The sequence below is a fragment of the Pimephales promelas genome, chromosome 23 (assembly GCF_988280905.1).
Source record: "Pimephales promelas chromosome 23, fPimPro1.hap1.1, whole genome shotgun sequence".
Taxonomy (NCBI): Eukaryota; Metazoa; Chordata; class Actinopteri; order Cypriniformes; family Leuciscidae; genus Pimephales; species Pimephales promelas.
Genome location: NC_142791.1, coordinates 1,417,799 through 1,441,268, shown reverse-complemented (window position 1 = coordinate 1,441,268; position 23,470 = coordinate 1,417,799). Strand labels below are relative to the sequence as shown.

At 37.3% G+C, this 23,470-nt stretch overlaps 1 protein-coding gene across 3 annotated transcripts; it reads left to right on the top strand.

Moving 5' to 3' along the window:
• The first annotated feature begins 1,330 nt into the window (after nucleotides 1–1,330).
• vezf1a (vascular endothelial zinc finger 1a) lies at nucleotides 1,331–21,372 on the top strand. Of its 3 annotated transcripts, none has more exons than XM_039675714.2 (6): nucleotides 1,331–1,420; nucleotides 11,679–12,448; nucleotides 16,169–16,238; nucleotides 16,402–16,567; nucleotides 18,644–18,679; nucleotides 18,889–21,372. In XM_039675714.2, exons 1-6 carry the CDS (start codon nucleotides 1,385–1,387, stop codon nucleotides 19,245–19,247), a joined length of 1,437 nt encoding a protein of 478 aa, XP_039531648.1. In that variant the 5' UTR covers nucleotides 1,331–1,384; the 3' UTR covers nucleotides 19,248–21,372. The 3 variants fall into 3 exon arrangements, with proteins under 3 accessions (XP_039531648.1, XP_039531649.1, XP_088982406.1); XM_089126280.1 differs by lacking the exon at nucleotides 1,331–1,420 and adding an exon at nucleotides 11,135–11,153; XM_039675715.2 differs by lacking the exon at nucleotides 18,644–18,679 and having other exon boundaries at nucleotides 18,889–21,371.
• Nucleotides 21,373–23,470: the final 2,098 nt, after the last annotated feature.

The following is a 23,470-nucleotide window of genomic DNA, read 5'->3' as shown; positions in this document are numbered from 1 at the left end:
TTATGGGTGGGGTTAGGGATCAGGGGGTGGAGATGGGTAGGATTAGGGGTGGGGTTAGGGATCAGGGGGCGGAGATGGGTAGGATTAGGGGTGGGGTTAGGGATCAGGGGGTGGAGATGGGTAGGATTAGGGGTGGGGTTAGGGATCAGGGGGTGGAGATGGGTAGGATTAGGGGTGGGGTTAGGGATCAGGGGGCGGAGATGGGTAGGTTTAGGTATATGTAAGGTGGGAGGAGTTGGATCTGGATCCAACTCCTCCCCCTGAATTTCGTGTTCTGCAATGAGGACCATCTCCGTCAGCTTAGTTGTATAGTGCCCTTTACATAGTGAATTATTTGAGGAAACATTTGTAGTGGTGTCCGAAGCCACAATGGACCTACAGAGTGCCCTTATTCAATACTGCAATAAATAGGCTAGTGCAACTGATATACTTAGGCTATGTACACTCAACAGCTAGAATACCTATAATGCACAGTGAGGGTCACGCCGAATAAATTCCCGCATCTTAGAAGATCGCAGCTAAATCATCCATCCATCTATCCATCCATTTTCCAAACTGCTTGTCCAATGTTGTGTAAAACTTTATATCAAAGCCTACAGTTATACATTTATTTTTGGTTGATTATTCAATTGTTCACATGCTAGTTTCCATAACAGAGTACAAGAAAGAAAAAAAAAACTACTGGAGCTGCCCGTTTTCTAAGTTTCAAATTTATTAAACAGCACCGGTGCCCCCGGTGTCCGAAACTGCTCTCACGTTTTCATTCACTCAAGTGTACTATATTTGTGCACTCATGTAGGGAATAATAGTGAATGAAGGTATTGGGTGATTTCGAACACAGATAGGGACGCTGAACGAATCTATGAACACATATTTTTTAACTGAAAAGTTTCAGTAAAAGAGGCAAGTCTCTTAGATTAATCCATTAAGATGCATAACGCTGCATTATAAGTAAATATATTAAAACTACTACAGATAAGGATGGAGAATGTTCAATGCAGATAAATCTTGCAGTCAGTCTCGCGCAGTGAGTTATGACGAGTCTCGCGACAGTTCCGCGCTATTCATCAACTTCTTCAATCCTGTTTTTTGGAGCGTCCCGAGAGTTTATCAAGATGGAGATGAAAAACAGGGGTGTTCCGACAACCGCTAAATTCAGAACTTCATGACATTCGCCCCCGAGAGCATAGACACGGCGCCTCGTAAAGAAATATTTCTATACATATGTTTATATATCACCATAATGTAGAACTGAATGGTATTTTATTAATTAAACGATTCAGACCGCTGATGTATCCCCCCGTCCCGCGAGTGGTACGGTCCGCGGGGTGGCGGAAGTCTCGCTCTGCCATGTTGAGCGCTTTGTTTCTGTGAGTGAGACGCGATGATGGAGCAGAGCTGGAGCTCTTTCTTATTCCAGGTGAGAACTCTTTCTCTTAAGCACACACACATTCACACACACACGCAGTCTGCGCAGTCTCACTGATGCTGCCGGCTTGCCCGCTTCAGTCTGCTTTATGAACAGAGATATTTGAAACAGAGCAGTTGGAGCAAAACAATAGTAAGATGAGTCCCGGGCGCCCAGCTGCGCTCCCTCTATAGATGTAGTAGTAACACTCAATCTCAGTGTTGTTTACACATCTATCTCTGTAGATCTAACACCGTATCCCTGTTTCCTCCTCTTATCTCTTTAGATATAGCCTTCTATCAATCAGTTTGTTTCGGTTGATCTCCCCTATCTGTCTTTACTCTATCTCTCTTGTTATTCTGTCTCTGTCGTCTATCTGATGGATATTTCCCGTCTGTTCATCCATCTCTCTATCCATTCCTATATAGATCTTTTACTCTGTTTGCTCCTATTTCTGTCACTATCTCTGTGTCGCTATCCATCGCATCTCTCATGAAAAGTTACAGAAATTAATATCTGAAATGTCTATAGTCGATGTTTTATTATTTTTTAATAAAAAAAGATTGAATAATTTCCATTTGGCCAATGTGTATAAACGTATCTATCTAAATATCAGCTTTGGGATAGTAATAAATACAAGTATAATGAGCTGCTCTGGTGACTCAGATGCTAAGGACTACTTCACATGTAAACTCACTTCATGAGGTGTTCAGTTGGATTGCTCTCTTAGTCACTTGTATCCTCCAGGCTTAAGTTTAACTTTCTGCTTTGTGCATTGGCTGTTGCACCTGGTTCCTCTGGTCATATCATGACTTTTTGATGTCAGTGTATGTTCTTCTACTATAAATTACTGTGGGGTAACATGTCAGGGAAAGAGTTGTGCTTTTGATTACATGCTTTGTGTTCAGCACATGTTGAGCCATATGTGGATGAGTTGAGTTCTGCAGCTCTTCTTTATTGCCTATGTAATTGTGTTTGTAAGTGTGAAAGTGAAACATACTTTAATATATGACTCGTCTGAAAAGATCCTGGGGAAAATGTTTGCTTTAATAAACCTGATATAATATTTCCATAAGCATTTGGGGTTCTGTTTTGCCCTTGAAGTTCTGTCATTTCACAGTCATTACTTGCAAATTGAGATTAGACAAGTTCGATCCTTCTAAATGTGACGCATGCCACCACACAAAGTCTGTTTATAATGTCTATTTCTCTTCTCAATGAAAAGAGGTTGTGATTAATATAGATCAGGCTGAAACCTGTGGCAACTGTTTCACTCTGATTGTGTGTTTGGTAGCGCATCATAGTGAATCAATGAATGTGGAGACTGGGCTTTAGTCATTGACTTGGTGCGAGTTTCACTTTGAGGGTGAATCACTTCAGTTGGTGTTTTAGTGAGTGACTGGGCAAATCATTCAAGTGATGCTCTTTTTAGGAGTTTAACCTGTTTTTAAGGTGAACTAGATGACAGCTAATCGTTTGTTCGACGGCTAGTCTGTCATTTTGACCCATAATAACTGAGTGTAGCCTGGAGAAAGAAGAATTCCTGTAATCCATTTATCACCGAGCTGAGCTGATGTAGGTTTGTGACTCATGAGTGACTGACTCCTAAAGCGTCCTTCATTTGTTGATCGGACACAGTCATCTCCTAGCTTTCGACTTTCATTCTTGTACGGAAGATGAACTTTTCATGATGAGTGAATGTGCTGTTGCTCATCCGAGTCCGTGCCTCTGTCGACTCACCGTCACCGGAGTGGAAATGTTTGCTGGGACGCTCTGTCCAATGGCAGGATGCGTTTCTTGCAGCGTCACCGTTATTGGCTGGGTGGTATGATGCTTTATATCATCATATGGTTTAAATGTGTCAACACACCAGTCTGTTATATTGTTCATGCAACAATTTATCCAAAGGTGTGGTTTTAAAATCCAACATCAAATAATCCGGTGACTTTATATATGGCTTACTGTATATTTACAGTATTGCAGTCTTCTGTTGAACATGATGAAACATGAATTTATCATTCATCTTTTGTTTGTGAAGTTTATTTAAAAAAAGTGTGTATTATGTATTCAAATGTTATGAAATTATATATATTTTTTTCAATGTATTGAGTAAACACTTGTTTGTTTAAAATATTTAAGTCTAGATTATTGAAGAAAAAAATTATTTATTGTTATATTTAATTCATTTTCAATAAAATTTAAATTTATAGCATTTTTTAATGGTCTATTGACTACAATACTATATATATATATATATATATATATATATATATATATATATATATATTAGGGCTGTCAAACGATTAATCATGATTAATCGCATCCAAAATAATTATTTATTAAGTATTTATTAATTAATTATTTATTGTTACATTTAATTCATTTTCAATAAAATTTAAATTTATAGCATTTTTTAATGGTCTATTGACTACTATACTATATATATATATATATATATATATATATATATATATATATATATATTAGGGCTTTCAAACGATTAATCGTGATTAATCGCATCCAACATTAAAATTTGTGTTTACATAATATATGTGGGTGCACTGTGTGTAATTATTTTATATATATAAATACACACACATGCTTGTATATATTTAAGAAATATTTTAATGTATATACTGTATAAAGATTTATATATAATTTATATTATATATAAATATAAATATTTTATATGTAATTAATATTTTTTCTTAAATATACACGCATGTGTGTGTATTTATATATATACAGAATAATTATACACAGTGCACCCACATATATTATGTAAACACAAACTTTTATTTTGGATGCGATTAATCGTTTGACAGCCCTAATATATATATATATATATATAGGACCGTATAATATGCATGTATGCATATGTGCAATTTTTTATAAATATATGTAAAATACTTTATACATCAGTTATTTTAAATATTTAACCCCATGTAAAATATGAATATATTTATATAAATACGTTCTTTTTTTAATGTATACAGTTACTCATAGCATGATGTAAGATTGTGGTCATACCGCCCGTCCCTAGTCCCAGTAAAACGCAACCTTCGTGTGTGTGTGTGTGTGAAAATGTGTGTACTGCAGGGCGATTATGCTGGGATTTGTCCTTTAGGGTCTAATAGTTGTAAACAGCTGGGTTGTGTGTTGTTATGAGCTGTTTGCCTTCCCACAAGCACCCTGTTCCTTTTGTACTGTTTTTTTTTTGCCCATTTAATCACTCTTTCTTCTTTGCTGTTTCTTTTCAAATTCAAATTTAAGAAAGCTTTACTCGAAAATGAATTACCATGTGTTTCAGCATCCAGCTCTGGCCCGTTGCGGATCTCCATTGTGCGGCCGCTGGCTTTTCAAAACTGCTTATTCTCTCGCTGAACTCGTTTTCTCTGTTATTTACGTTACACTGACCTCAGCCTTCAGAGCCGATTTGTATCAAAATTGTCAGAGTGGCGTGAAGACGCAGCAGGGCTACAGTCATTCTGCGTCACATGCTCGTGAAATACACACACACACACACACACACACACACAGAGTGGCCTAGTCTAGACTTGCATCCCCAGACGTACCCAGTAAAATGATGACTGGGATGCTATAGGAAGTGTGTGTATGTGTGTGTGTGGAGATATGCAGTTCTCCTCATGAATAGAGGAACCAAATCGGAGAAGACTCCCGCACAAAGACCCCCTGCGGATCCGTGAGGGCATCCCCGCTCCGATTTATGTCTATCACAATGGAGCAGATGAAATAAGGAGCAGAAAGAAGCATTCGTTTTTCTTGCCCTGCGTCCGCCTGCGTCGCGGTCAGTCGTGCGAGATGGATGGATGACGCTGAATGCGAGAGGTCAGGTATTTAACCCTGCCCTCTTCGTGATTGCAGAAAAGCACGCATCTTAATTGCAGTGTCGTCTGCAGAGACCAACAGCATTGCTCTTGATTAAGCATATGCAAAATATGTTAACATTATAAAACTAGCCCTAGTTGTTCTCCAGTTTTATAAAATTTCATGTTGTAACACATTACTTTGTATTATATTACCTTGCCATTAAATTACACACTGCTGTGTGAGTATCTCTAACACATTTTGACATCTTTCTCTCTTCTGCTCTCTAGGGCTGCACCATTTAAATGATATTTAAATATCACAAAACCAAACCAACATACATGTTTCTCATTCTTTTTGTGAGAAGAAAGCGTCCCTACAACTTCTGAAAGTGAACAGCAGTTTTTACTGCAGCATAACATACAAAGTATGTAGTTTTAATGTCAGTGTAAACTAGGGATGGGCAACGATTAATCGCATCCAAAATAAAAGTTTGTGTTTACATAATATATGTGTGTGTGTAGTGTGTATAATTAATTTGTATATATAAATACCAACACATGCATGTATATATTTAAGAAAAATGTGTCATTAATATATCAAATATTTATATTTATATATAATAATTGTGAATAAATATATATAAAATATATACATGCACATATTTCTCAAATATGTACATGCATGTGTGGGTATTTATACAAATTAATTATACACACTACACACACTTATATTATGTAAACATAAACTTTTATTTTGGATGCGATTAATCGTTGCCCATCCCGAGTGTAAACCAGTGGGTTTAGGGTTTCAGGTAGGCCTATATTAGGTTTATTTAACAACAGAAACTGAATAATCAAATGTAAAAATAAAACACTCCTTACTGTGCATTCACACCGGACGCGAATCGCGCGTCAAATTCGCGTCTAGTTTGATGCTTGACCACTTTGTGTTAATCTACGTTGGTCAGTAAATAAACTGCACGTGTCTCGCGGAAGAACACTGTAGGCGGAGCTACTTCTCTCCATTAATGTCTATGGCGAGTCACGCAGGCACTGGGCAACTCCGCATCCGAATATAAACACTTATTATAGGCATACCGTCGTGATTCAGGATCAGTCAAAAACACGGTTTGGAAAATGGATTCATGATGTAGCCTACTCGTTCATTTTGAACATAAGTTACGGACTGCTTGAACATGTGCGACCACATACAATTTTAACTCGCACATTCTCAAAAAATGGTCGCAGTCTGGATGGATCCCTGTTCTATATAGTATGATTGTAATCTGGACGTAAAAGATCCGGCATGTTATCATTATCATTAGGGCTGGGTATTGACACAAATTTCACAATTCGATTCGATTTCGATTCACAAGCTTGCAATTCGATTCAGTAATGATTATTTTGGATATGAGTTACAATAAATGGCAAATTTTCTCAAGGAAATCAAATCTCTTAAATGCTGTAAACTATGGGAGTCTAGTTGTAGCCTATAGGCTTCATTAGCCTAATATGAAGGTAATAATGAACTGTTTTGTAGCTATACAAACACTTCAATTACACTTTTATTTATTTTATAATAAGAAGATTATATGAAATATAAACAATTAAATGGTGACTGTCATAAAAACTTGCCAGATTTATTCAAATATGCATTAAATATTGAAGAACATTAAGATTATAATGCATATGTAATATGGTGTATATTTTTAGCAAAATGCTCCTCTCTAGAGTTATTTTTTCTAGCTGACTAACGAGTTTATGTGGGTTTTCTGAGGTAAATATGACGCTACATTGATTACAAGCTGTTTAACTGACGTCTTTCCACGGTTGAAACGCTGATTGAGTGAATCAATGTGTCATGATACAGATTTCGATAAGTTGTCCTCTATCTTTAACACACTTTCAGATGCTCATTCATGTTTATTTGGCGCTGTGACTGGTATTATTAAGCCGGAAGAGAGATTAACACGCCACAGCGCCAAAACGCTATTTATGTTTCTGAATTTCTAAAGAAAATGGACATAATTTGAAAATTGAGACTTTGTTTCATATCAATAGTAACAAAGGACAAAGATTATTGCGATTTTTTTTTGGATGCGCGCAGCCGCGATACAATGTCGCATTCATTCAAATGAAACAGGATGACTAATCGATTCTATCGGTTCGTAAAAATGAGAATCGATTAATATCGAGAAATCGATATTTATTACCCAGCCCTAATTATCATGTGACCTTCCAGCGTCAGTTGCGTCCCTTCACCTCCATTCATGAATCCTCTCCCGTGGCCTCATGGGATAGTAAAGTGTCAATCGAACTCGCACTTCAGATTCTCGCCGGAAGTAGTAACTTTTCGCTAGTGTTTTTTCGAATACTTTGTATTTGAACATGCAACTCTGTCGGCATACTGTTTTTGCATACGAGCCTATATAGCACTTTTTTGTAATCTTTTGGAGTATTAAAATCATGCACTCATCGCAAGTGATATTTCGTTTAAGAACTCTACTCTACTTTTTCCCCTCTGTCAGCATGCTCAAACTGTCTTTATGATGTTAAAAATATTTTTTGTAAATTAATTAGTCTGCCTCACTAATCAATTAGCTTGTAGAATGACTAATCAACCCATTCTCCTTCCTGATGCCCTCAGGCTATGTGTGTGTGTGTGTGTGTTTCCTTAGCCTTTGAGAATTGACAGGCCTTGTTGTTTTATCATGACAGGCGAAGACGTGCCCTCAGGGGCCGAGCCCTAATAATGCCACCTTTGACCTTTTGCTGACTTTGTTCTGGTTTAAAATCTACATATGATTTTGGCTCATTAGTTGTGTGCAGCGAGTGGATTTTTCTTTTCTTCAACAGAGCTGGTTTGGGGCTGTTTCTCAGTTTTTGGGGGCTGTGCCTGTTTTAGATGCTCCATTGAACATCAATAGTGTGTTTGCCGGTCTTTTAAGGGCCTCAGGCTGTGGGAGCATTGAGGAGTCTTGATTCATTTTAGCGAATCAGTTCGTTTGGGCCGTTCATTCATAGATTGATTCACTGTATATTGGTTTGCTCAGAGATGATCAGTGTCTGCTGGGGCAGGTGGTTGTGAGGTTTGCAGCGAGTGTCTGTAAGCTTTTGCCCCTGGCCTGTGTGTTTGTGTGTGTGTGTGTGTGTGTGTGTTTGTGTGTGTAAGGGAGAACTGAAGGAGTGTGTCCAGCCTCCCAGAAGCCTCAGTAAACAAACAAACATCCACCTCTGTTTCCACTTTCCAGGCCTGTTGTGTTGTTCATATTGGCTGCATCCCAATTCACATACTTGACTTTTATCTGTCAAAGTAAATAATTTCCTTATAATAGGACAGTACGTGCTTTTTAAGTATATAGTACGTCAGGATCTCACATCATAAAATTGCATCATTTGTTTAACTACTCTGGATTGCATTCCTTGTTGTTCTTATACATCTTAAGGGTAATATTTGCCAAATTTAGACTTTGAAAATTCATCCATTTCTTTGTTTATTGTTTATGTGAAGGTAATGTTTTCCATTAATATACATTACTGTCTGGGGTTCAATTTTAAATTAAATTAAATGTTTAAAATATTTTATATTTTATACTTTGTTTGTAAAAACACTCATATTAAAATATTAATATTTATAATTTAATAATATTTAATAATTATTATTTATAAAATTTAATAGTAAAATATTTATTCCTCTTAAAGCGCTTTTAAAACTTTAAATACTGTATAATAATAATTTTATTTATTCCTGTGATGACAATCAGCCATTATTCCAGTCTTTAATGTCACATGCTGATTTTGTTCATAACTGCATTTATTTGAAATAGAAATTTTTTAACGTTTATTTTTTTAAATTTATATTTATATGAAAGTATTGATTTTTGTACACTTGCATCATTTCTTGATTACATTTGCTGTAGAATAGTTTTTTGTCATAAAAGCATGAAGCTTGGTGTCATGTGAAATGCATAGAGATATCAGCAGGTGTGTTGCTTATCAATTTCTAAATCAATGTTTCATATTCCTGTCCACTAATCAGAGCTGTCTAAGTGCTGAATCTCGCTCGTTTCTCTTGAAGTCCTTGTCATCTCATTCACAGGTTTAGTTTGTTTGTTTCTGACTCGCTGAATCATCTCTCTTGCGTTACGGTTAATTTAGCAGTCACATGAAGAACCGGGAGCATCTCGGCAGATCGGTTTACGCCGGACAGATTTAGATTCCTCCGCGGGCCGGTGTTGTTTTTGAGTTCAGTTAATAAGAGAGAGGCTCAGTCCTGTGTTCATGCTAGCGTGGCGTGCGCTCGATCGCGACTGCAGCGTAATCTGTGCCGTTAGTTTGGGGCCAGGATGACACATTTGATAACACTGTGAATCACTCTGAATCAGGAATTCTGAATCCGGTCATTAGCCCAGCATGATTTCTGTTTGAAGAGGAGAAACTTGACTCATTTGATTTAATGAGATGTTTCACAATGGAGTGCCTCTTCCTCCTGCCAGCTGTCGTGTCCAGTGTGTGTGTGTTTGTATGTATGTAACGTGAGCGTGTGTGTTCATTCCTGAACTTCTGCTCATCGTTAGTCACCCCACAGGCTGCTGATGAGAACACAGAAGAACACGCAGTAAAATAAATGTGAAGACCGGTGTATCACAGACCGTTTTCATATCTGTGTATCTGTATTGCGATTGCGAATAGGTATGTGTTTGTGTGTGCATATGGATCATGTTATTATTTATTTTTATTTATAGTAAATAATATATTGATTTTTTTTTTCTAATGTAAAGATTATGCCACGTTTGCTGGCTGGCTTTGCTTATAGCATGTAAAATTCTTTATTTATATTATTGGGAATACTTGCAAACCATGTCACTGGATGAAAAGTTTTTTTTTTTAAACCGACCACAAGTTTATGTATTATTTTTTGAGGTCGGGATTCGGCACACGACAGCTGAGATTGATTGATTTATTTAATATTTAATTGATTAGTTTATTATACTGACATTTATATTATATAGCGTCCCATTATCAAATTCCATTTTATTGTATATTTTTATTATTTTTTTACTGTTGTGGTGTTATTTTATTTTAATTTTTTTTAGTATTTATTACTACTATTATTTTTAATTGCATTTACTTGTATTTATAAAGTCATCCCAATTGACCTCAAACGCGATGAGCCAATCACAGAGCGCAGCTAACCCAATACACTTGTACATCCTCTGCTTCCACGTCCATTGAAATGCATTGCAGTTAGTCAGTTTTCATTGGTTTTTTCTTGGCATTTTAAGTTTAAAATGGTCAAACGGTGTGTATGGGGTTCATGCAGCTCCGACACTAGGTTTCCGAGAGGCTGGGCGACGGTGTGTGTTTTTTTTCCCTTTCCCAATCCACATCTCTCAACCGAGATAAGTGTCTGCTCTGGGTTAAGTTATGCAGTCGACCACAACACCAACTAAACTTGTCTACATCTGTTCTAAGTTAAGTCAACAACGTATTTGAACGTTATCTTTAAAATCTCTAACGTAACGTTAGGCTAACATTAGCTTCTTGCTGCGTTGTACATCGTCACTTATCTTCATTAACGTATCTGTAAATAACCGAGATATCAAATGTTAACAATATTGTGCTGAATGATTGATGTAAATACTGTAGCACCAAACAATGATGGTGACGATATGCAGGTTATCACGTTAACACTGTGACCTGTACATTTTTGCCTGGAGCTGAAGCTTTTCATCGACCTTCTCAACAATAAAATTATTAATATAACGCTCAATGCATAGTTAAGGCCCTTTCGGTGACTTCGAGATGATATATAATCTTTCTGTCTCCAAAAGTCACCAATTGCCTCCTGTGAAATGTCTCCGACTGTGACCGCTGCCATAGCGCCCGTCCCCGAGTGTTGACCGTGTGTCCGAGTAAGTGGAGGGGGCGTGGCTTAGCCATAGGTAGGGTTGGGTATCGAGAATTTTTCGAGAAGAATCGACGATTTTTCCTGGAATCGTTCAAAAGTTAAAATTTCGATTCCTACTTTCGATATTCACAGTCCGCCGTCCGGAAGAAGAAACCACTGAACAACACCAACGAAGAAGCGTCTAGCGGAAGTGTTGGGATAACCGCGCGAGTCGAACATGAGTAGCTTACGTCGGCGGTCCAAACTGTGGCTTCACTTTTCTAAAAATAAATTTGTCACAGAAGGAGTATTTCCTTCAGAAAGACCGTTGGTTAGCAACTTTTTTGACCCTGCCTCTTGAAAGAATCGGATTCGAGAATCGTTAGGAACTGGAATCGAAACAAGGAATCGGAATCAGAATCGTTCAAATTCAAACGATACCCAACCCTAGCCATAGGTCAATTGTTCTCTGCCAATGCTGTAATTAAAAACTGTTGCCAGTACGTCACACCCTTTAACCTCCTGCCCCGGTCCGGTTTTCTCTCTACAGCAGGCTAATGAAGCCCTACACCACCAGCACCAGGTGGCGCCAAACAGCCTGCTGCCACTGCTGAACTCTGAGCCACAGGACCAGAAGCCTGTGATGCCCATCCCGCTGGACCACAAGCCCCCTGTCAGCGCAGCCGAGCTCCTCAAGGACAATGTAGCCAGCGGGACCGGGGGAGGAGGGGGTGGGAGCGCTGGAGGGGGCGGTCCGATGGTCGTGGTCAAGAAAGAGCACAAGAGCAAGACGCCGTTCATCTGCGGCTACTGCAACAAGGCCTTTCGTGACAGCTACCACCTTCGCCGCCACGAGTCCTGCCACACCGGCATCAAAATGGTGTCCAGACCCAAGAAGACGGCGCAGGGGGCGCCCACCATGGTCTCGCTCATCTCCACCATGCCCCGCGAGACCACGGGCGACCCTTCCTACATCTCGACCGTCGCCGGCATCCTCTCCACGCCGACCACTTCCACGTCCTCCGCTTCCACTATCATGTCCTCCACGTCCATGTCCAACGTGACCCAGCACAGTGCTCCCAAAAAGCCACCCAAGCCCGTAAAAAAGAACCACGGCTGTGAAATGTGCGGGAAAGCCTTCCGGGACGTTTACCATCTGAACCGTCACAAGCTGTCGCACTCGGACGAAAAACCGTTCGAGTGTCCTATATGCCAGCAGCGCTTTAAGAGGAAAGATCGCATGACGTACCACGTGCGCTCGCACGACGGGGGCGTCCACAAACCCTACGTCTGTTCAGTGTGCGGAAAGGGCTTCTCAAGGTATGTGGGCTTTTGCGTTTCATGGAAATTGGCTTGTGTTTGATTTTAGAAGTTCAGAATTAAAATGAATTTAATGATTCTGGTTCAGATTCCACTGAACATTTCTGGTTGTTTAATGAAGCCCCTCCCTTTTTGATAATTTTTTTTTTTTATTCAGCCAGGATGCATTAAACTAATCAAAAGACATTTATAATGTTACAATATATTTCTAATTCAAATAAATGTCGTTCTTTTGCACTTTCTAATCATCAAATAATTCTTAACCGTAAAACCGTATTCTGGACAAATGTGGGTAAAATAGTTTTGATTTGTTTTTAAAAAAATACTTTCTGGTACAAGACTTGGCTACTTTTCCTAAGCTTGCCTCCTGAACACACACACTTTTTTTTTTGCCTCAATTTTACAATGTTAAGTGGGTGAAAAAAAAACCCTCCATAATCTTGGGCACCCATAGAAATGAATGGGAAAAACTGTAATTTAGAGCATTCTAAAATAAGCCAAAATAAGACACCAGGTGACAGCAAAGTCACTTCATCTTTAGGTTTTAGCTCTAAGAACTTATTGGAATGATATTTTAATGTAGTTAAAAAAATAAAACATAAAAATAAGCATAATTTACATAGAAAATATGGTACTTTTTGAAGTAAATAAAGTCAAAAATACCCCCAAAATAAAAAAACACCATAAATGGATAGACAAAACTTTATCGAAGACAGTGATATAACATTAGGATCACACCTGAGTCCTCTGTGCCCACATTTGTCCACAATTACAGGATTAAGGGCTATAAAGTGAATACGGTTTGAGGGCTACATGCATCGCTGTTTTCAGCAAGGGGTATTAGACTGTTTTCATTAAATCAGCATATTAGGATTCAGGAATAAAGTACATTTTAAAATGCAGATTTAAGCGATGGTTTGGTTTGAGACACGAGTGTTTTTGACCGACTCATTTGATTAGTCACTATAACTTTCTTAGAAATGTTGTTGTTGTTGTTTTTTAATTTTCATTGGATAAATTCAACCCGTATTTGAATCAGACTACAAGCTAAAAAGAGACTAAAAATCATAATTTTACATGGTAGATTTAGTAGTTCAGTAATGAAACGAACATCATATATCATTTTGGTTTTAGTTTTTAAAAAATATAATTTAAGGTTGATTTTAAAAAAGAACCCGGTGTTTTTTTTTTTTTTTTTTTTTTTTTTGAAATATATACATTAATAGCAGATGTTAAAAGTAGTAATAACTCATTTCCATACCGCATAAAATGCTGCTGTGTGTGGATTCTGATGATGTCAGTGCATTTAATACTGTCTGTTGAAATATGTGTTCAAGGCTCGAGCTGAACCCACCATCTGCTGTTCTGATGATGTTAATTTCATCTCGTTCCTATTGGCTGCCGCTGGCTGATTTATAGTTGTTGTGAATGGATCTGACTGGCTTCCTTTGTAGGGCCCAGCATGCCGAGGGTCTGCGTGAACAGGAGTAGGGGGGGGGGTGCTCTTATTCCTCTGTTATTCCCTCCTGTTTGTTCTGTCTTAGAGGATCAGTGCTGGGCTTTCCTTTGAGTCACTCAGGGGCCACAGACACACGGCTGCTTTAGGAGTCTCGTCTATAATGTCTCTGAATATCCAGAAAAGCATCAGAGAGGCCTCACTATCCCTGAAATTAATCCTTGGATTATTAATCACGCACTGACACAAGTCAAAGCGCCGAGATGAAAAGAGCTCGGGCTGTTCCTGAGAAAAACACCTGAAACACAATGTCCCAGACTCCTCTGGCAGGTCGACACATTCATATTTAGTGTGTTTTGTAAACCTGAATTCAATTGTTCTCCTCCATATGCCCATTTTAGACTGCTGATTTTGTTCCTAAATTGCGAGTGCAAAAAAAAAATTGTGTAATATAAATGTAAGTTGTGACTAAGGTAGCAAAACTTTAAATCTAAACATCAGAAACAGTGTTATTGTATTGTCATTGAGATATACTATTATAATTTTTAGTTTTCATATTGTTTGAATTGTCTTGTTTTGATTATTTAAACTCATTGCTGTGTTTCTTGCAGTATCTCAGATACAAGCTCTCTCATACATCTGTTATTAAATATTGTCATATTTTCCATGTGTTGGTAGTCAAACCCCTGCTCTGACCGCATCATCGGGAGAATGCAAACAACACTTTTGTGTTACTGTTCTGAGGAAACACACTTACAACGCATCCAAATGCAAAGCTGAACGCTATCGTATTCACCGCTGTAATACGATCTCATGCATAATACAGAACAATGATTGAATTAAGAGTTAATTCTTAGAATAGAAATGTAGACATGTAGTCTCTATCTACGGCATTCAATCACCACTCCAAATTAAAGCATACCTCACTTTTCATGACGTTGGTTCAACTTTGCTTTTTAAACTGGAATACCGAAATGGCTCAGAAAAAAAAAACTTTTCCCAGTTTAATAAACATGAGAGCTATCATTGTTTTTGTTGATGTGGAGCCTGTACATATGTCAACATCGTAGCCCTCAAACCATATTCACTTTATAGCCCTTAATCCTGTGATTGTGGAGAAATGTGGGCACAGAGGACTCAGGTGTGATCCTAATGTTATATCACTGTCTTTGATAAAGTTTTTCCTATCCATTTATGGTGTTTTTATTTATTTTTGGGATATTTTTGAATTTATTTACTTCAAAAAGTACCATATTTTCTATGTAAATTATGCTTATTTTTATGTTTTATTTTTTTAAACTGCATTAAATTATCATTCCAATAAGTTCTTAGAGCTAAAACCTAAAGATGAAGTGACTTTGCTGTCACCTGGTGTCTTATGTTGGCTTATTTTAGAATGCTCTAAATTACAGTTTTTCCCATTCATTTCTATGGGTGCCCATTTTCGACCCAAATACAAGATTAAGGAGTTTTAACATTGTAGAATTGAGTCAAAAAAAATTGTGTGTTTATGAGGCAAACTTAGGAAAAGTAGCCAAGTCTAGTACCGGAAAGTATTTTTTAAAAATAAATCAACTATTTTGCCCACATTTGTCCAGAACATGGTTTCAAGGTTAAAAAAAAAAGTGTTTTTTTTTTTTGTTTTTTTTTTTTAGGGTTAGGTTATTCTAGCTGTTTAATTTGTTATAATAATTTCAAATAAAAAATTATAATCACAAAAAAAGTGTTTTAGGGTTCCATTATCCTTTAATGCATCCTTTATGGAGCTGTAGTGTATCCCCACAAAATATGTTAATATTCAGCTTGCATTCACAACAATCGCAAGTTGCATTGCTGTTCACATGAACCGAATCCTGTATGGACTCGAGCACAATTCATTGCTGTGCACCTTGATGCTTTTACATGAATCAAAAAACCGAATATTATAGGCCAGAGGTCTCCGATCCAGCTCCTGGAGCTAAACTTTGGTCAAGGCAATCAAACTAAACCAAAATCTCTAGTGTGAAAGCAACATCAGTTTGTGTTCAGTATGGCTTGTGTAGCCACATCTGCATTAGGTTTTCTAGGTCACGGCATCTGATGAATCTGCAACTTAGAGACAAACTCGTCAAAACGGTCTCAAAAGTCTCTCAAAGGCAAAGTACAGCACCTAAAAGGCAAAAAAAAAATGCTTTTTCTGAAGTTCACAGACACAGTTAGTACCAGAAATCAAGTGGCTTTGTTACAGACACTACCATGTTTTTAATTTTTCCCTCTCCTCTCAGGCCTGACCATCTCAGCTGCCACGTAAAGCATGTTCACTCCTCAGAGAGACCTTTCAAATGCCAAGTAACGGTAAGAACCAGAACCCATTCATCCCATTTATGCATCTAAAAATGCGCCTTTAGCGCTAAAAGGGTTAATAACGAGGACTTCTTGAAGTAAAAACGTCACACACGTACATTTTGATTAGTAATAAGTGATTCAAGGAAAACTTCATGTTTTGTGTCCATAACAGGCCTGTACATCAGCCTTTGCCACCAAAGACAGACTTCGGTCGCATATGATTCGGCACGAGGGTAAAGTCACGTGCAACGTGTGCGGAAAGATGCTGAGCGCTGCCTACATCACCAGCCACTTAAAAACACACGGCCAGACCAACTTTAACAATGCCTGTAACAAAGGTAAGTGCAGCTGATTGGTTGCCCCAACAGCCAATCAGCCGGCGACGTTGACTCATGTAGCTCTAGCACCAACATCCTTCTACTAATACTCTGATCCATCCTGTCTTCTCTTCGATGTCCCTCCCAAACTCTCTTACACATACTCAAGTGCACTAGTTTATCAGAGGTGACTTTAAAACTGAGAACTGGCCAGAATGACAACGTGTTTCAATAGTTTTTTAGTCTGACACTCCATTTACAACATATTTTAACATCCACAGTATATTTAAATCAGTGTTTTCATGATATCACGGGTTATTCTGAAAACGTTTTCGCTTGGTCCCATCCCTGTCCTTTGACTTTTGAGTTTTGGTTTAAGCCCAGAGCTCTTTCTGAGACGGAGGAATGGTTCAGGTTGGTGGAAAATGGTCGTCTTGTGAAGCACAAAGAATCATGGGAGAGTGAGCATTTAAAGCAATTGTTTTTGAGTACTGGAATGATACTTGAACATGGCTGCTGGGATTTCTTTCCCTTGTGAAGTTTTTTGAACTTTGGTTGTGCATTCCATCATATTTCATTGGTCATGGTATTTGATTTGTATGTTCAGAGATTAAATTAGTCAAGCATATCAGTGGAGGAGGCCAGTGCTTTGCTTTAGGCAGAGACTGCTCTGACAGAACCGGATCCTTTCTGAGGACAGCAGGGTCAGGGAAAGGTCTCATCTAGATCTAACGCAAGAATGTGAAGCAGTCAGCAGTACTCTGGAAATCTGGACTGTCATTATTTACTTAAATTAGGATTTAAGGAGTGAAATACTTGTGGTCTCAGTTTGTCTCAGAAGTGTTGTGCTATTTAGTGATAGGTGCCGTTATGTTTGCTTGGATATTGTTCATGAATTAACAAACTGATCCCCATTCCATGATCCATCTCTGTCATGTAGTTTAGTTTTTGTTTAGTTTTAGTTTTGTAATTTCTGTTTCTGCTTTGAAAGTGATTAGCTATTTTTTTGTTTTATTTTTTGTTGACTGTGATTCTTGAGTGTGTGTATATATATATATATATATATATATACACACTTTTCTTTACAAAAGAAAAAAAATATATAAATATATATATATATATATTTTTTTTTTTTCTTTTGTAGAAAGTTTATTGGATATTTTAATAGACAAAACTATTTGTACAGGTTTCAAAACAAACTGCTACATTTTATTGACAGCATCTGTGACTATGCCTTTGATTACCACAGAATATTATTTTGTATTTTTATTATATTTAAAAGTATATTTATACTATTAAGTTTTCTCTCACCTCAAATTGTTTGCAAATTTTATATATATATATATATATATATATATATATATATATATAAAATTCATTTTTAGAATATGTTTTTGGTTATATTAATATAATGGGTATATTCATCATTTCTTCTTTTGCCTCCAATACATATTGATAATATTAAATAATTTAATTTTATTATATTAATTATATTACACCTAATTATACTATTTTCTCTTTTATACTTTTTCTTAATTATACATTTTCTCTCACCTCATATTATTTTCAAATATATATATATATATATGTATATTTTTTATATAATTATTACACCTACATTTACAAATATTTTTGTATTTTGTCACAGTTAAAAAAAAAAATATATATATATATATATTATATAATTTGTTATATTATATATTTAGTATATTATGGTAATGAAAAATAAAAAATAATTGTTTGTAATGCAGTGAACATCTGTGGAACAGGTCATTTTGAAGGTTTTCTATGAAGAATTTTTGCAAACTGATGTATGAGGTTTTTTTTTTCTTTTTACGTTTTTTCTGTGCTAAATGTCAACATGCTGTCAATAGAGTTTAACCTGTATTGAATCTGCAACATTAAATTGTTTCTGTTGAATTAGACAAAAGGGCTTGAATCTGCTTGACGATAATGAACAAATATCTCCTTTTTTAAAATGATATTCATGTGTGAATTCACACGGAGCATAAATACTGCAGCCCTGCGTTGCTAAAATTCCCATAATGCATCACTCAGCTGCCTGCCCATCATAACCCTCTGTCTATTTCTAAATAGGAGACTGGCAGTGGAACCACTCAGGGCTCCGAAAAGGTAAAAATGAAACGAAACAAAAAAGGTGGAAAAGCAGATACACACACAGTAACAGTTTGCTCTCTTCCGTCTCCGCTGTTACCAAACAAATTTCGATGCTCACATATGTCTACAGGTTCCCAGTCTAGACACCCAGAGAGTTTGGGAGCGGAATACACACGAACCCTGAACACACGTGTTAAACGCTTCTCTTTCTCCGTGCTTTACAGACAACACTGACGTCTGCAACTCTGCCTCCTCCACACCGGTCTCGGTCTCGTCCCCCATCACCACTGCAATGAACCGTGGCCACACCAGCAACCCCGTGACCATAGCAGCCCAGATGAACATCTCCACCAACACGGTCAACATCACGTCTCCCGTCAGCCTGCAGCACCCGGTGACCATCACCGGCCCGGTGAACATCGCCTCCGTCAACATCCCGGCCACAGCGCCCATGAACATCGCCCACCCGGTGGCCATCACGACACCCATGTCCATGAACATCGGCGGCCCGCTCAACATCGCCATGAGATCAATGGACAGCATGTCCTTCCTGTCCCAAGTCTTGCCGTCTTCTCCCTGGTAGAAGCGGCCTTTCTGTGTGGCATGAAGCAGCACGGGTCGATCCAACTCTCTCCGTTGCCTTTGGATACGTTTGCATTTTGCGCGCGAGGTGAGCAGCTCGGCATGAGCACTTCAAACCCCGACGGACGTTTTTAAGGACGAATGCAATACTCGATGTGCATTTCGAACACTTTTTTTATAAGCAGAGAGTGACGGAGATGTCGGCGTGATCAGTATTTAAGAAAATTCATTAGAAAGTGACTTTAGCTTCCATTGGGAGGGATTTTTAATTTTTTTTTGTATTAATTTCGAATTTTGAATTTAATTTCGATGTCCGTGTAGCAGCTTTGAAGAGGTACAGTTTTTGTTTTCTTTTATTAATAGTGTTCGGCCGGTCACGGTTTACGACTTTTTAGTTTGTCTGAGGGGAGGGCAGCTTCCCTTTCTTATTGTTTACGTCGCCAATGTTAGCTTTTGCATACAAAAGAAAACGTTTGGAGAAAGGAAAGAGAGTCTTGCACTGAAAGCTTATCCCAGTATTATCTAAATATGAATATCATGATAATATGGCCCTGTCCAAAATTGCGGTGGTTTCGTTTGCACGCATCCGTGAAGTCCATGGACCATATGGTGTCATTTTATGGGTGAGAAAGGTGCTCGAGAGCGCCCCCTTTGCACGCCAAGCGTACTGCTAAGTCTGTGGAGCATTACTTCAACAAAGTGTGGATCTGAGGAGTCAAGTACGCCATTTGGGACAGGGTTTTTGAACTGTAGATGACCAGCTCATTCGAAACAGCGCCATCTAGAGGTTGGAGTCACGCATTGACACCTTTTAATTTGGACTTTTGTTGCCTGATTTCATTAGAACATTGTTTTTTTGTGTATTTTTATATGATCCCTGTTCTAGAAATAGGAAATGAACATGAATAATTCTAGGAAACTGATTTGGAATTATTCATGTTTGTTTGTAAATATAGTTTAATTTGATTTAATTTAGCTTTATTTTAGGTTTTATTGTTTGTTTTCTGTGTATTTTGTATGGTTTAGGTTTTATGTAGCTTTTTTTTATATTCATTAGTTTGATCTTTTTATTTAATGTTTTTTTATGTTTTAGTTTATATTTTGTTAATTTTTTTTTCTTATATAGAGGGAATGCATTGACGTCACTTTCCCGCCGGAACAACCTCCCTCAGCCTGACTGAGTGGCAAAAGATCTGCTGCGTGACTGGATTCAATTAATTAATTAATTCATTAGGACCGGATTTAATAGGGGAAAATGGGTCTAAAACGAACAATTTGAGCTTTGAGATACTACTTTTAAAGGCACTATACAAAATAAAGTTTTATTATTAATTTGATCAATTTAAACTAAATGTTGGACTCAATATAGTGTACCTTACAACTTACTAAAGATCCAGTGATCCATGGATATTGACATGCAGCCAGGAATCGTGTTGCCTGACGTTTATGTTTGCCTGATTTCGGCGAAACATAGGCTAAAGCAAATTTGCCTGTGAACGCTTTATATAAATACAATATAGGTAGGTCTAAATCCGGGTGATCACTTATATCAGTGTTATATATAGCCTATATATATCATCATATCGTCCAACCCTAAAATTTTATAGTTTTTTTTTTTTTTTTTTTTTTTGGGTCAGTGTTTATTAAAAAAACATCCAATAATGCAGAATATGCAATGATAAAAATTTAATTGATGAGTTGTTAATATATATATATATATATATAACAATGCACAATATATGGGTATTGTTTTACAGCTAAATTCAGCATATTGACACAAAATGATAACTGCAAATCCACCTTTGGCTGACTGGAGTCCAGTTGTTTCTGTGAACTGCAGCGATCCATTTGCTCCTCTTTCTATAGCAGTCTGTAAAAATATACCTACGATTTTTTTGTCAAATCTAGTCGTACAGTCAATCACAAAGCTCTTTCCCACTTTATATGTGTTGTGTTTGTTTTTCGCTGAATTCACGCTGATAACATGTACAGCCGCTCAGTCTTTTTGCCACTCACTGTGAGGAACTGCAGGCCGACGGTGACATCACGTGCATACCCTCTGTGCATATATATATATATATATATATATATATGAAAAGTTCAGATGCAAAAACCTCTAAGTGCCATTTGAAAATTTCTTCTATAATGATAATTTTTATCAAGCTTGTATATTTAAGTTCAGTAATTTCACTTAAATGACAACTTAAATATACAAGTTTGATCAAAATTATCATTAAAGAAGAAAATTTCAAATGGCATTTAGAGGCTTTTGCATCTGAACTCTTCATATATATTATATATATATATATATATATTTTTTTGTGGGTAGTTATTTTACCTGTTATTTCCACAGCGGCACCATCCTGCTCATCTTATTTGCTTCCAGTGATTTAATATTGAATCTTTTTTGGACTCTTTTTTTGTAGCTAAAGCCCAGAAGCACAATTTACCATAAAAGCACGTCTTCAGTCTGAATGTTTACAGACTGCTTCTGGAAATGTGTGGTTACATGCCGATCTGTTGGAACTGAAGAGTTTTATCATTTTGTGTTGAGAAGTAGGAAGAGCGAGCTGCCACTCACCGCACGGATCGGCCACCAATGTGATGGATATTAAGGTACATTATGTCGGCCACTTCCTGTGGATGGAGCAGATGCCAGAGAGAAGAGACTGCTGTAGTGAAAACACTAATTATTCGACTTGTATGCAATTTTTTGTGGGTGGTTTTCCCGCCACAGCCTGTGATGTGATGATCTGGAGTGTCTGAATGGATGCCGTCCACCCCAGCACTGAGTCTCAGGAAGGGGATGCTTTATCCTGATCAGACACAATGAATCCCTGATCCGTGTGTGTGCGTGTGTGTGTTTGATTCTCCCGTCACACTAGAACAAACAAAAGCATGTTTCCATAGTTTAGTTTGTGGGGGAGAGTCAGAATGAGCGTTTATGCATTTCTTCAGCAGATGCATTATAATTGCCTTTTATTTGCCAAATTCAAACCAATTATGAAATCCAATGAAGTGAAGATATTTGAATCGAGTCTAATGTTGTTTCGATGAACTGGAGCCCCTGCGAAAGCGGTTGAATGTATATGTTTGTACAGAAGTGTTTAGCTCAGAGGATCTTAGAGTACAGATAGACGTGAGCGAAGAAAAGCTAAATAACCTTTTATAAGACTTTTGTATTAGTACATTAACAATGGTAATTTTGTATATATACGAAGGCTAGGCTTTCTGAGTAGCAGAAAGAAAAACATTCCTACATTTTTTTTAATGTAAGTTTGTCAGAAATAATTATGTAAACATGCGCAATGTTTTATGTGCCTTTTTATTTGGGTTGTCTAAATAAAAAACTGTAAAACATGATTGCTGTGTGTGGATTTAAGAGAGATCTACCAGCATTTATTGTCAGTAATTTTGAAATGTAGTACCTAAAATTGAAAACGAATCCACCCAGATTTTTGTCTATACCACATATGAACATTTTGGCCTCTTCACACATATGTACCTTGTTTTGTTTTGGTTTTATTTTAGTTTTATGACCAAAATATTTTGTTTTTCAAACATAATGAAATATAATGCACATATATAGAAATATATTCCATCAACAATTGGATTAATGAAAAAGAGAACAGCAAATGTACCTTGTTTTATTTTGTTTATTTGACAGGAACAATACACTAAGCAGTTACACACAGACAACCGATGCCATGTACTTAAAGGAGTAGTTCACTTTTAAAAAAAAAAAAACTTTTGCTGATAATTTACTCGCCCCCATGTCATCCAAGATGTCCATGTCTTTCTTTCTTCAGTCGAAAAGAAATTAAGGTTTTTGATGAAAACATTCCAGGATTTTTCTCCATATAATGGACTTCAATGGGGTCCAAACTGTTCAAGGTCTGAATGAGAGTTTCAGTACAAACTGCAAACTGTTCAAAGGGCTTTAAACGATTCCAGACGATGAATAAGGGTCTTATTAAGCGATACGATTGCTCAAGTTTTATAAGCACAAATGGTCGCCTTGCTCTGTTCTGTGATGCACGTTCGTGACTCTCCTGCATCAAAATGCACAAATCTTTTTTCGTGTCATTTGGTTCGTTCAACGAACGAAATGAACGAGTTGACTCGGGAAAAGATCTGTTCATTTTGATGAACGAGTTCGAACAGTAGAGTTTTAAACAATGTATTAAACCACTTTCTGATTACATGAGTAAGATGTTTTGCTGG

What these genes read in the sequence shown, in the direction of transcription:
- vezf1a (XM_039675714.2), top strand. Translation starts at nt 1,385, where the DNA reads ATGATGGAGCAGAGCTGGAGCTCTTTCTTATTCCAG. An exon ending in TAACAATGCCTGTAACAAAG is followed by an intron (nt 16,568 to 18,643) that starts GTAAGTGCAGCT and finishes ATTTCTAAATAG; the next exon opens with GAGACTGGCAGTGGAACCAC. An exon ending in CCACTCAGGGCTCCGAAAAG is followed by an intron (nt 18,680 to 18,888) that starts GTAAAAATGAAA and finishes CGTGCTTTACAG; the next exon opens with ACAACACTGACGTCTGCAAC.